The 15,003-nt window shown below is 43.1% G+C and overlaps 1 protein-coding gene across 2 annotated transcripts in view; it reads left to right on the plus strand.

Annotated features, from left to right (window-relative positions):
* The window catches only part of gask1a (golgi associated kinase 1A), a 67,909-nt gene extending 64,667 nt beyond the window's left edge, over positions 1-3,242 (plus strand). For both annotated transcript variants that reach the window (XM_047357776.1, XM_047357782.1), the window contains one exon: positions 2,691-3,242. In XM_047357776.1, coding sequence (XP_047213732.1) covers positions 2,691-2,895 — 205 coding nt within the window. In that variant the 3' untranslated portion in view covers positions 2,896-3,242. The remainder of the gene's footprint in view (positions 1-2,690) is intronic.
* The last annotated feature ends 11,761 nt before the right edge of the window (positions 3,243-15,003 follow it).

A 15,003-nucleotide genomic window follows, 5' to 3' on the forward strand; every position in this document is an offset into this window, starting at 1 on the left:
TATTGCTGAATATAAATATTTGTTTCAGTTCAGTGATTTTGCCAACAATTTACATCACACACATCTACAAAGCCATATTGATTACAGTGAACAAAATGGTAATGGAATGAAATATTAAAGACACTTCTAACAATCTTTCTGGTGAACAGTTTAAAAGCAACACCACCTAAACATCTGCTAAAGGATTTAGTGTTTTGTTCTGTTGTTGGGTATTAAAAAAATAATAAAAATAATTGAGTAATCCCCCCCAAACATGGCATTTTGGCATATTTAGATAGAAATAATAACATTTTTAGATTACAGCCAACATCTGAAGTCATTCCAAAATCAAAGTTACAGACTCAAATAAATGTTCCAAATGCTCACCATGAGTATAACAGAAAATACAGTCAACAATATCCAAATCACTTGTCAGTAAAATGCAATATTTTTTAAATTGCATCTCATTCATTTTATAGGGCAGGATTATGGAGGTATTTCTGGTGCAAAGGTATTTCTGAATTGTTACTTTCAACTTGAAGTCACAGAGAAAAATGCAAAGCTATTTGTGCATTATAACTGTAAATTTGAAGTTGAAAGAGAAATGCTATATGAGTTTAGTAATTGTAGATATTTCTCTGTCTTTCACACACAAAACAACAGTTACACCTCTTCAGGTTCTAAAGTACACAAATTCCATCATGTGAGTAAAAACCTCTTACATTAACAGTTTTGCTCCAATTGATCTAGAAATTGATCTAGAAAAAATGAAACAAATGTTGCAAAACAAATTCACACACCTCTATTAACATTTTTCCACACTTTTTTATCTTTTTTTTTTTCCTTAACACAAATCACTGAATGCAACTGCACAAATTTGCTGCTGTGAGCCACTGATGCCGCTTTACAAGTTACACACTTTTTGCACCATTTGTCACACCGATAGTGGAGCAAAACTATCTGTGACTTGGAGGTAATTCATAAGCCCATACAGCAGAGGGCGCTGCCTGCTCCGGACATTGCAAGTATGCACCAACCAGAGTACCGCCATGCTTAGGACTATGGTAAATGTCAGCTATTAAGCGCAGATGAAATCACCAAAACATTACAATAACTCCTTAAGATGGAGAAAGAGCCTTATGTGCATTTATTGTGTATTTAACCGAAAGCCGAGGCCTTTTGGAACCTGAATAAAAAGGGTCACTGTTTGCATAATTTGAACAGATTTATATGATAAGTGAAAGTCTTATGTTCTGGTGATCAATACACCTGCCAGAAACTTGTTGGAAGAAACATCGAAACGTCATTTCATTGGTGCTGTCAGGAAGCGTGAAACACCCCAAATATCACAAAGGTCTCAAATAAAGGTGACATTTTTGTCATCTGCAGATTTGCCACGAACCATAGGGACTGAATTTTTCTTCAGTCTTTCTGCAAATCCTGACGTGTACTGATGTGAGTTCTCAAAGCAGTCCGTGGTGAAGTGATTTGCATAAATTAGTACTGTCTTTGGAAAAAATTAAATGAAGTTACGAATCTCTGTTATCCGACAGCAGGAGGATGTGCATGGACAGAAGTGGGTCTTTGCCGCCAGCAACAGAACATCTGACTTTCAGGGCAGCCATTGTAAAACGTGTGTAAGGTAAAACCAGCCAGTGAGACGTGATCCTCTACTGAAAATCAAGTGGCTGGAGCTCTGCTTCAGTTGCTAGTCACTGGCGGGACTTAGGTAACGTTGCTAGGTGCCACTGTAATTGTGACGTCACAGTTACACAGCTTTTGAAAGCGTGCATTTTGTAGAAAAAATAAAACATTAATTCATAGACAAAAATGGATAAATGGTTTTTTGCATTTGGACTGTTTGAAGCTTTAGAGATCCAATTGGAATTATAAAAAGGATCAAAAAGTGAATTTTGCATAATAGGTCTTTCTTAAAGTAAAAACATACAGCAACTTATGGTCCATTGTTTTATAGTTTTTAAAAATATATCATAAATGGGTTGCTCTCATGTCTTCTATTCAACAAGCCCCTAAAACAAGTTATTATTTTGGTCTAAATTCCACCCATCCATTTTCAATACCCATTTCTTCTGTACAGGGTCGCAGGGGAGGTGGTACCTATTTCCAGCGGTCTAGGGGTGAGAGGCAGGGTACACCCTGGATAGGTCACAAGTCTATCGCAGAGCAACACAAAGGCACACAGGACAAACAACCATGCACACACCAGTTAGAGAGGCGACTGTGGCTCAGTAGGAAGAGTAGTCGTCTTACAATCAGAAGGTTGTGGGATTGATTCCAGCTTCCTCCTGCCATATGTTGATGTGCCCCTGGGCAAGGCACTTAACCTCAAGTTGCCTATGTATGAATGTGAGTGTGATTGGGTGAATTTGGCTCTAGTGTAAAGTGCTTTGAGTGGTCTGCATGACTGGAAAAGTGCTATATAAGTTCAGTCCATTTACATTTACCATTCATACCTAAGGGCAATTTAGAGAGATATTGATCTAAATTATACTGTTAATTCTTTCTGATAAACACAACAAAGTTCGCGAGAACATCACAGCAGTTCAGTGAGAACCAGACAGAAAAACTTAAAATAAACTTGGGCACAAATAAATATTACTCCCTGTGAGGAATGCGCATTAATCCTAGTATGGGGCTGCAGCTGAAGGTGCAACACATCCTATTCAGTGCTATCTGTTGTCTCTGTTCAGGTTTCCGGAGAAAGCTGTCTCAGTGCTCCAGTCTGGCTGTCTGGAACATCTTCTCCTGTGCTCCCTCTACACAGACAAAGAATTCTGGGAAAGCCGTGGTGGGTACGACGCTCTCAGGCCTCTTGTCTACTTGGTGGAGAAAAGGGGGCACTATCTCCTCCAGTATATTAAGGACAAGAAGCTGCACCTGAAGAGTGATGTGTGACTTGGCTGGACCATCTAAACAGAAACAGGCAGCAGCATTTGATATCATTTCCTCAATGTTGATCATTATGGAGTAAAACAGAATCAGCCTTTTGATGAGGACGGATCAAATGTAAAAATATTTTTTACTTTTTATGAAAGGGTCTGTCGCCACACTGTGTTAAGATGCACAAAGCAAAAGATGAAAGAAAATAAGTGAATATGCCTGAAAATCAAGTGCCATTTTGTGTCATAGTGACACTTTTGTAAAGATGAACTATCGCACTGCTTTCCTTTTATATCTTACTCTTGTTAAAAGACCAGATGTATTTTTTACCTCCTCTGAATTAAAATTCCAGTCACACCCCAGTTCATGGCTTGATATTTTGTCATCTCTGAATTAACGCTGTTAAAGAGAACTATTGGAGCTGTGTGATCCTCTCTTTAACCCCACTTGATCTGCGTAGTATGTAATGTTTTATGGCGGAATATTTGTGCCACCCACCCAAGCGCACAGTGAGACTTATGTGAGCGCATAAATCTATGTGAACAAACAATAATTTGTGGTGGGTGCGTTTCAATCTCACACAAGCTCGTACTCTATGTTGTGGCACATGCTCAACTCCCAACAAACTCTTGCTGTGCCTTTTCTGTGCTCGTGCTTGGCTCAGTTTCTTTTCTTTTTTTTCCCAAAACTTTATTTGGTATGAAATGTACAAACAAGTATGGCAATTAACAATTGCACAATTTCACAATGGGCATAAAGAGGCAAACTTAGTTATTTAAACACTGAACTTACACAACCTAAAGGAATAAAAGTTAACAAAAAAGACATAAAATTAACTTAATTATAAACAACAATTACAATCAGTCTGCGTCACAGGTCTTTGTCTTTTTATAGCTGGTGATTGGTGGGACTGACGTCAATCAGGTTGGTATAATTTGATTCTATTGGCTCTACGGATTAAAAGGACGGGTCGTTTGTGCAATTAGGGCCAACCAAACTTGAAATATTGCTAAGCGTAAAGCTGCCTGTCAGTGAATGTGATGCTGTTGGAGCAAAACAGAGCAGTTTCTCTGTAGAAAATAAATATCGGTAATTTAAAAAAACGAATATGTTAAAGCGAACTATTTTAGAAATGCAAAAAACTGTTTATTAAGTTTTGCAAGTAAAAACACAATTTTTTGTAAATGGTGGAAAGATGTGCCATACTGTGCCAATGGACAAAAGGCTTTGGTATGTCTTTACTAAAATCTCAGTAACTTTGCTGCATGAATCTTTGCACATGGAATGTCCACAATTGGATTTAGGGTTTTTAAAAGTTTGTAGCCTTATTCATGATATTTCTAAAAGGTGTACAGTACAGACCAAAAGTTTGGACACACCTTCTCATACAAAGAGTTGTGAGGTATGATTCATGCATAAACAAATGCATAAAAAAAAAAAAAAAAACTGCGAAGGAGTAGTCTGGAAATGCCTTTTTGTCAAATTGTCAAATTTTTGACCATATATCTCAACAACTGTTCATTTCAGTGGCATTAATATACTTTTTAAAATATTTTATCAATGTTTCCTTTCCATAAATGTAACTGGATTTATAATGACAATTTGATGTCACAGGCACTTTAACTGAATTCATAACATGTAACACAACAAATGGTGAAAGAGATAGCAGCAATCCATGTTTTGCTCTAATACAGTCCCTGATTAGTAAATGATTTAAGTGCACTACAAATCTACTGGGTGCAAAATTGCTGTGTGCTTCTTGAGAGTATGAATCAGTGTGAGAATTAGCGTCCTTGAAATTAATTATTTACGTGCAGGACGCTAAAGCAACTAAGAACTATATTAAAACTGAGCAAGGAGAGCTTGAAAACTATAACATGCCATTTGACCTGAAAAGCACTGAGCACAAAAAGATTTCAAAATACACAGACAAACATAAAGAAGAAACAATACTAGATATGCTCCTTAAAGCAGGAAGGACTCACATTAATTCCTAGTTTCGAACCCAGCAAAATCATATAATATAATGATCATAACAAATGAGTTTACCCCCTTAGGCTCTTAAGCCACCCTAGAGTGTGGAGAGACCCATCGAATATGGCGGCAACGCAGGATGCTCTACAGCACGTAATAAGGCGTCTACGTATATAACGTCTATGGTTGACTCCCCCTAGTGGTTTGGCGCATTGCGCTTTGTAGAGGGAACTTGTAGCTTTCCGTTTACACATGTTGGCCACCATAATTAATACTGTGATTGGATGAAAAATACCTGTTTGTGATTGGCTGATGGTGTGATTCATTTGCATACATTTTGTCAAGTTGTGAGCGCAGAGAGAATACTTCGAGGGCTATGGCAAGCGAAAAGAGTCAAAAATCCATACATGAACATGTTGTTCCAAACCAGTAAAAAACGTGACGTGCCATTTCTTACGTGCAAACGCGTTGTGAATCTCAATGCGGGTTGACATCTCAGCAAACAATGCTATGTGTGGTGTGACATGGTCGTCTCTCCTGATGGTTGTCAGGACTCTGGCTGCAGTGTACTGCTCACCTGCAGCTGTTTTTGTTTGACTAGCTGTTGCAGTCCAAAATGTATGAAACTGTAGCAGTACTGTTCTTCCAAACATGTATTCACGCGTGTACAACTACAAAAAACATACAAAACAACAAGATTAGTTTTAACTCGGTGGGACCCCGGCTCCGCTGTACCGGGCGACGTCACGTGCCTCGATATTTTATTCTTCATAAGGGATTCTTGATAGTGCCCCTCCCGGGGACTCCATTATTCTGCTGGGGGACTTCAACGCCCACGTGGGGAACGACAGTGACACCTGGAGAGGCGTGATCGGGAGGAATGGCCTCCCCGATCTGAATCCGAGTGGTGTTTTGTTATTGGACTTCTGTGCTAGTCACGGATTGTCCATAACGAACACCATGTTCAAACATAAGGGTGTCCATCAGTGGACTTGGCACCAGGACACCTAGGCAGGAGGTCGATGATCGACTTTGTTGTTGTATCTTCGGCCGCATGTTTTGGACACTCGGGTGAAGAGAGGGGCTGAGCTGTCCACTGATCATCACCTGGTGGTGAGTTGGATCCGCTGGAGGAGGAGAAAGTCGGACAGACTTGGCAGGCCCAAGCGCATAGTGAGGGTCTGCTGGGAACGCCTGGCAGAGCCCTCGGCCAGGGATGTATTCAACTCCCACCTCCGGGAGAGCTTCGACCAGATCCCGGGAGATGTTGGAGACATAGAGTCCGAGTGGACCATGTTCTCCGCATCTATTGTCGATGCTGCTGCCCGTAGCTGTGGCCGTAAGGTCTGCGGTGCCTGTCGCGGCGGCAATCCCAGAACCCGGTGGTGGACACCGGCAGTAAGGGATGCTGTTAAGCTGAAGGAGTCCTATCGGCTGTGGTTGGCTTGTGGGACTCCTGAGGCGGCTGACGGGTACCGTGAGGCCAAGCGTGCTGCGGCCCGGGCTGTGGCAGAGGCAAAAACTCGGACCTGGGAGGAGTTCGTTGAGGCCATGGAGAAGGACTACCGGTTGGCCTCGAAGCGATTCTGGCAAACCGTCCGTCGCCTCAGGAGGGGGAAGCAGTGCTTCGCCAACACTGTTTATAGTGGGGGCGGGAGAATGCTGACCTCGACTGAGGACATTATCGGGCGGTGGAAGGAGTACTTCGAGGATCTCCTCAATCCTGCCATCACGCATTCCGTGGTGGAAAAAGAGGCTGGGGACTCGGGGTTGAACTCTTTCATCACCCAGGCTGAAGTCACCGAGTTGGTTAAAAAGCTCCGCGGTGGCAGGGCTTCGGGGGTGGATGAGATCCGCCCTGAGTACCTCAAGTCTCTGGATATTGTAGGGCTGTCATGGTTGACACGTCTCTTCAACATTGCGTGGCGGTCGGGGACAGTGCCTCTGGACTGGCAGACTGGGGTGGTGGTCCTCCTTCATAAGAAGGGTGACCGGAGGGTGTGTTCCAACTACAGGGGGATCACACTCCTCAGCCTCCCTGGTAAGGCCTACGCCAGGGTATTGGAGAGGAGAGTCCGACCGATAGTCGAACCTCAGCTTCAGGAGGAGCAGTGTGGTTTTCGTCCCGGCCGTGGAACACTGGACCAGCTCTATACCCTCTACAGGGTGCTCGAGGGTTCATGGGAGTTTGCCCAACCGGTTCACATGTGTTTTGTGGACCTGGAGAAGGCATTCGACTGTGTCCCTCGTGATGCCCTGTGGGGGGTGCTCCAGGAGTATGGAATCGGGGGCCCTTTACTAGGGGCCATCCGGTCCCTGTACGAGCGGAGCAGGAGTTTGGTCCGCATTGCCGGCACTAAGTCGGACCTGTTCCCAGTGCATGTTGGACTCCGGCAGGGCTGCCCTTTGTCACCGGTCCTGTTCATAACTTTTATGGACAGGATTTCTAGACGCAGCCAAGGGCTGGAGGGGGTCGGGTTTGGGGACCAGTGGATTTCGTCTCTTCTTTTTGCAGATGACGTGGTCCTGCTGGCCCCCTCTAGCCAAGACCTACAGCATGCGCTGTGGCGGTTCGCAGCCGAGTGTGAAGCGGCTGGGATGAGGATCAGTTCCTCCAAGTCCGAGGCCATGGTACTCGACCGGAAAAGGGTGGCTTGTCCTCTTCAGGTTGGAGGGGTGTTCCTGCCTCAAGTGGAGGAGTTTAAGTATCTCGGGGTCTTGTTCACGAGTGAGGGAAGAATGGAGCGGGAGATCGACAGACGGATCGGTGCGGCTGCCACAGTAATGGGGACATTTTAAACATGAAACTACCAAAACATCAGCTAAGGCATGGTGCAAGTCAAAACAAATAAACAAAAAAGAAAATACAGCCGTGGACTCAATAAAACGAGTCATTCTGCAGGTTGTGTCTGTGTAATCAAAGTTGATTATTAATTGCCTGTTAAAGATGACTGTTTTTTTGTCCAAAAATAACAAGTACGGTAAGTTTAATGTCATAACAAACTTTATTATTAAACTGGGTGTGATTAAGACAGAAGCAGAATGACAGGTGCATGTACTCCCTGACATTCCCCAAAGATCAGGGATCTTGCAGTGAACTGATTGGGTAAAATGTCCCGTTATTTACGGATTAGAACAACACGTTAATATACGGATGATTTTTGACTCTTTTGGCTTGCCATAAAGAGCAGGCGGAGCACGGGTTTGTTGGGAGTTGAGTGCGTGCCAGAACACAGCATGCAAGTGTGTGTGAGATTTAAATGCACATACCAGAAATTGTTGCTTGCTCACATAGGTTTATGCGCTCACATCAGTCTCAGTGCGCGCTCGGATTGGTGGCACAAATATTATGCCATAATGTTTTGCCTCCTTTTTTGTAACTTGTATAACAACTTAAAGTTAATGGCTACTGCTGGCAGAACATATTGTTTTGGCGCATTAGTCCCAATGTGGATTATGCTTAGTCCATTCGTACAGTTTTTGGAGAGAGCCACCGCAATGAGAAGAAATGGACACAGTAACAGAACCAGGATTTAAAGTAGAAATAAAGACTGATTGAACTCATTCCATATTTGGTGGATGTTCCCTAATTGATTAGATTAATCAGGATTTATGGATAAATAAAGCTGAGTATCATCAGCATAACAGTGGAAATTTATTTCATGCTGTCTGATAATTTTACCAATTGGAAGCATATACAGTACTGTGCAAAAGTTTAAGACAGGTGTAAAACAATGTTGTAAAAAAAATAATGCTTTCAGAACTATGAATGGTGATTGTTTATCTTTATCAATTTACAAAATGCATGAGCAAACCCAAACATACAGCCAAAGTGATGAAGAACTGTCTTCAGCGTAAATAGGAACAAGACTTGATGATGGTACGACCCCCACAGAGCCCTGATCTCAACATCCTTCAGTGTGTCTGGGATTACATGAAGAGACAGAGGGATATGAGAAAGCCTTCATCCACAGAAGATCTGTGGTTAGTTCTCCAAGATGTTTGGAACAACCTACCAGCTGAGTTTCTTCAAAAACTGTGTGCAAGTGAACCTAGAAGAATTGATGCTGTTTTGAAGGCAAAGGGTGGTCAGACCAAATACTGATTTGATTTAGATTTTGCTTTTGTTCATTCACTGCATTTTGTTGATTGATGAAAATAAATTATTAACACTTCCATTTTTGAAAGCATTCTTTGTTAACAGCATTTTTTTACACCTACCTAAAACCTTTGCACATTACTGTATATGATGAAAAGAATTACCAAGGCACCGAACCCTGTGATGTTCCACAAGCAACCCTGCTGCGTTAAGATTATTATTTATAGGAACAAACTGGAATCTGTCAGCCAAATATAATTTAAACCAGCCTAGTGTTGTTTTATGTTATCCCTACAGCATGTTCCAGCCTTCCTAAAAGAATATTGTGATCAAATGCACCAGTGAGATCTAACAAGGACCATTACCTGAGACAATGAGAATATCATTAGTGATTTTTACTTGTCCTGTTCCCATGCCATGATAAGCTCTGAAACCTGAATGAAACTCTTCAAACGGGTCATTGCTGTGGAAAAACTCACTGTTCCTGAGAGGTGCCAGGCGCTTGTGTCCACCCAGACGCCCAGTGGCCCCTGTGTGGGATCTGATATTGGTGCTTGCAATGAACTGAGCAGAAATGGCTTGGGCTCCTATAAATGTCCCAAAAGAACTGTTTGTTATTGTTGCAACTAAAAAGAGACACAGACCTGTCACCGAATGGCTTTTGATTTTTCACTTGACTGATTGCTCGGAGCAGTGTGTGTCACATATAAAACAGTTTGATGTGGAGACTTTTTGCCACCCTGCAGATTATTGTCTGACACCATGTACACAGCCATATAAATAAAGTTCTGCATGGACGCATCCGGCGGACGTCTGCTTTGAGTAATCATTGAGTCCAACTTGAGTACGCCTGGATGTCTATGGATTCAAGTACTCCTGACAGTGTGGGTGACTTAACTATTCAATGCATTGAAGACCTAACATCTGGTCCATTTCAAAATGTTTCCTCTCTGCAGGCTTGACTACATATATGCATACACTTTAGCACTATATTGTGGCAGTCAATTTACACAACCTTACATAAAATTAAAATAAAGTTAGAGAACAAAATTTTGTCAGAAATGATACTGACTAAAACACTAGGAATTTATTGTTGTCACACTATCACAGCCTCCATCACTGTTTTGCTCAGGTTGCTACTTGCCATGAACTACTCTCTCTTCACTCTGTCTGCTTTCACTCTGTTTCTTCTTTCTTTTTTTCATGTTGCTGTTCAATGTCTATTGCTGCAGAAGTTAAAGGTATAGCAAAGATATGTATGATTTTTGCATATTTGGCAGCATTTGCCTGCAGATGTTTTTTTTCATCATGCAGCTTTCCTGTACCACCTTTTGTCTTTTGGCTCCTTGTGACGGTGAGTAGTGGCGGGTGTGATTGGCGCAACCTGTCAGAAAACAATCAGGTAAAACATTTATTGGCCAGTTGGTCAGCAAAAACCCAGTATGCCTGATTACCAGACCAGCCCTGGATGCGGATACATTCTTTCCTATCTCGTCATAATATGCTAGTGTGGGTCTAAATGTGAGAGAATAAAAGGAGATTTTGAGGAACATCAAGCTCTGTCAGATCTTTGAAATGTGGCTGTTGCTTTTCATTTGGTAGTATTGTAAATAGTGTATGTGTATTGGGAACAAAGGTGTGAATTTGACAGTTTTCTGGTCTGTAAGAACAGGATGTGTTACTTTTGCTTTCACATCGCCATTTGTTGTTTTTTTCATATGCAAAGATTATTTGAATGAAATTTGAATGCTCTATGTATTACTCAGTTTCAAGCATGCAGCGTGAGACTGAACAATGTTTTCCTTTAAAAAATCTGAAGTATCCTTTTCATTTTTGTTTTTTCAACATATAAAAACAAATTTAAGTAAGCTGAACATTTAACATTTTATTTTTTACTTTGTGGAAGCATGGTTCCGACAAAAGCAAAGACATCCGGTTTCGTTCCTCAGCCAGGTTAAGACTCAAATTTTTTGACTAATGGAAAGACTGAGAGAGAGTTGGTGTGTTTTATGGATCCCAATATCTTGTTATATTAGATGCAGAACAGCATTTTTATGTACCCAGCCAATGACAGCAGGATTTCTGCATGTGACCCTTTATGTGGAGTTCTCATGTTCTTGTACTTTTCTAACATTTGGTACTTATTAAAGCACAGTGTGGTTGTCTATTTTAACTGTATTCCTCTCAAATGATTATATATGTATATATATATATATATATATATATATATATACAGGCATTTTACAAATTTTAATTATCTGATTATGTTTTTAAAAAGGCAAAGAATAATTCATAAATATCATTTGCTGAGGCCTCCATGTGGTTCCATTATTAGACTGTGCTTTGTGCATTCACAGGAACTGTATGAAGGGCTCTTTTTAGATTGTCTGTATCTGCTGCATTCATAATATCCAAACTGATCAAGACAGTATGTTTGTGGGACAGTGTGATAATAGGAAAAGGAAGAAATGATCATGGCAAATAAACAACCAGTCACCAATGTGTCATCTATAAACAGCTATCATGATGGAGCAGTGTGATGAGGGTGATTATCTGGTGAAACACATAAACAACGAGCAGGCTGCCGTTGCTCCTTTGAGCTCGTGATATGTACGTTTGAATCAGGGTGCAGCTCTACAGCAGAAGATTATAAGGGTGTTTTCTCTCACTCAGTTTATCATGTCTGCAGTAGCTTTATTTTCAGTTTGGCCACCGAGTGCACACAGCCCCTATGTTTTTCCTGCTGATTTGCACAGAACCAAGCACTGATCTGAAGTTTATAGCTGTTATCAACTCTTAAAGGCAAAAGTCATGTGAAATTGTTTATTGTCTTAGACTCAGGTTGGCAGTTGTCACTCTCTCAGACTCTAAAACAGGATGATCGGGTGACTATTGTATAGAGGCATTAACAGCTTATCATTCCTTCAGTTTCTGTAACCCAATGAGTGCAATGATTCTGTTCATTATGCTGCTCTTTTTCCCCACGTTGCTAGTTTCACTCACTCAGGAAAATTTTGCATTTGCAAAAATAATATAATGCAAATCTAGCTGACCACTAACGTTACATACTCAGTTTTTTACTCAGTTTTATCTACTTGGATAACTTTTTTAATAAAATGTAATTCTAGGAGTAGTTTAACTGCGCCATACTTTTACTTGAGTAATATTATTTTAAAGTAACACTGTGCTTACTTAAAAACAATGTTTGGCTACCCATTTCTGCTTGTGTTATTGGAATGAATTTATCCAGCCCATTTCTAGTCATACAAGCAACTTAGGGTCAAGTTCCCCTAAGGGCCTCATGTAAGGGCCCATTGACACGTCTAAGCTGGATTCAAACCCACATCTTTCATATTGCAAAACAATTATGCTACAAGACGTGCACCAACAATTTGTACTCTTTTGAACTCTGGTATGTCACCCATAATGTTGTGTGCATTTCAATATTTTCAGCAAAACTGTGCTCTTAACCTGCTAATTGAACCTTCACACTCTGGTCTTACTGGTGCAATGTGCAATCAATGAAGACTGGCTACCAGGCTTAGCCATGAAACCTCAAACACTAAAATGACAGGTGTTTCAGTTTCATTTTCCAACCCCTGTGTATATATATATATATATATATATATATATATATATTTATAAAACTACTTTCAACCCTGCCCACAGCCACTATGGAAGAAGCCCTATAAAAAAGGACTGATGACTGACTGATTTTGTATTTACTCGTACTCGTCGTCTTCCGCTTTATCCGGGACAGGGTCGGGGGGGCAGCAGACTCAGCAGAGACACCCAGACGTCCCTCTCCCCAGACACCTCCTCCAGCTCCTCCGGGGGGAGCCCAAGGCGTTCCCAGGCCAGCCGAGAGACAGTCCCTCCAGCGTGTCCTGGGCCTCCTCCCGGTGGGACGTGCCTGGAACACCTCCCGAGGAAGGTGTCCAGGAGGCATCCGGTATAGATGCCCGAGCCACCTCAACTGGCTCCTCTCAATGTGGAGGAGCAGCGGCTCTACTCCGAGCCCCTCCCGGATGGCAGAGCTCCTCATCCTATCTCTAAGGGAGTGCCCGGCCACTCTACGGAGGAAGCTCATTTCAGCCGCTTGTATCCGGGATCTCGTTCTTTCGGTCATGACCCAAAGTTCATGGCCATAGGTGAGGGTAGGAATGTAGACCGACCGGTAAATCGAGAGCTTCGCTTTTCGGCTCAGCTCTCTCTTCACCACAACGGACCGGCACAACGCCCCCATTACTGTGGCAGCCGCACCGATCCGTCTGTCGATCTCCTGCTCCATTCTTCCCTCACTTGTGAACAAGACCCTGAGATACTTAAACTCCTCCACTTGAGGCAGGAACTCCCCTCCAACCTGAAGAGGACAAGCCACCCTTTTCTGGTCGAGAACCATGGCCTCGGACTTGGAGGAGCTGATTTTCATCCCTGCCGCTTCACACTCGGCTGCGAACCGCCCCAGTGCATGCTGTAGGTCTTGGCTAGAAGGGGCCAGCAAGACCACGTCATCTGCAAAAAGAAGAGACAAAATCCTCTGGTACCTAAACCAGACCCCTCCAGCCCTTGGCTGCGCCTAGAAATCCTGTCCATAAACGTTATGAACAGGACCGGTGACAAAGGGCAGCCCTGCCGGAGTCCAACATGCACCAGGAACAGATCCGAAATAGTGCCAGGCAATGCTAACCAAACTCCTGCTCCGCTTGTACAGAGACCGGATGGCCCCTAGTAAAGGGCCACCGATTCCATACTCCTGGAGCACCCCTCACAGGGCATCACGAGGGACACAGTCGAATGCTTTCTCCAGGTCCACAAAACACATGTGGACCGGTTGGGCAAACTCCCATGAACCCTCGAGTACCCTGTAGAGGGTATAGAGCTGGTCCAGTGTTCCACGGCCGGGACGAAAACCACACTACACCTCCTGAAGCCGGGGTTCGACTATCGGCCGGACTCTCCTCTCCAATACCCTGGCGTAGGCCTTACCAGGGAGGCTGAGGAGTGTGATCCCCCTGTAGTTGGAACACACCCTCCGGTCACCCTTCTTATGTAGGGTGACCACCACCCCAGTCGGCGTGTCAACCATGACAGCCCCACAACATCCAAAGACTTGAGGTACTCAGGGCGGATCTCATCCAACCCCGAAGCCCTGTCACCGCGGAGCTTTTTAACCACCTCGGTGACTTCAGCCTGGGTGATGAAAGAGTCCAACCCCGAGTCCCCAGCCTCTTTTTCCACCAGGGAATGCGTGATGGCAGGATTGAGGAAATCCTCGAAGTACTCCTTCCACCGCCCGATAATGTACCCAGTCGAGGTCAGCAGCTCCCCACCCCCACTATAAACAGTGTGTTGGAGAAGCACTGCTTCCGCCTCCTGAAGCGCCGGACGGTTTGCCAGAATCGCTTTGGGGCCAACCGGTAGTCCTTCTCCTTCTGTATTTAATTGATATATTTTTTTTATAGTTTCACGTAGATTACTTTAATGTGACAATGTCACACAGTAACATTAATAGCGGCACAGCACACTACACTTATGGCTGGAGGCGGGGCTTCAGCCACCACTGGGTCTGTGGAAACACAAGTACCGTGACGAGTAGAGCGAGAACGAGTAAAGTAGAGCCGCGCTGCTTTACTAGAGCCAGTGCAAAGGGGCAAAAAAGTTTTATGTCTAGGCAGGGGGTCTGGGGAGAGAAGGGTGGTTGGTGCATGGGGAGCTTTTGTGTCAAAGTGACATGTGGACGAGTTGGTGGAAGGTGTAAATGGCTCCTTTTCAAACTTCCAGTAAAATCTGTTAAGGTCGTCTGCAGAACAAGGATGGTTCTCAGGGAGGGGGGATAGGCTCCTGTAGATGGTAAAAATGTTCAGACCAATCCAAATGGGGTGTTTTCAAACGACGTTGGGCACATGACCGTACTTCGCGTGATCTGTGAAGCAAAACTCCGGACACATATGGGTCCTCCAAATGGACGTTGTCCGCAAGCATACAGTCAAATTTTTTTGTGTCTTAAGGACAACAAATTCAATGTTTAAAAGCGGCCATCGCAAAAT

This window comes from Girardinichthys multiradiatus, chromosome 3 (genome assembly GCF_021462225.1).
Source record: "Girardinichthys multiradiatus isolate DD_20200921_A chromosome 3, DD_fGirMul_XY1, whole genome shotgun sequence".
NCBI lineage: Eukaryota > Metazoa > Chordata > Actinopteri > Cyprinodontiformes > Goodeidae > Girardinichthys > Girardinichthys multiradiatus.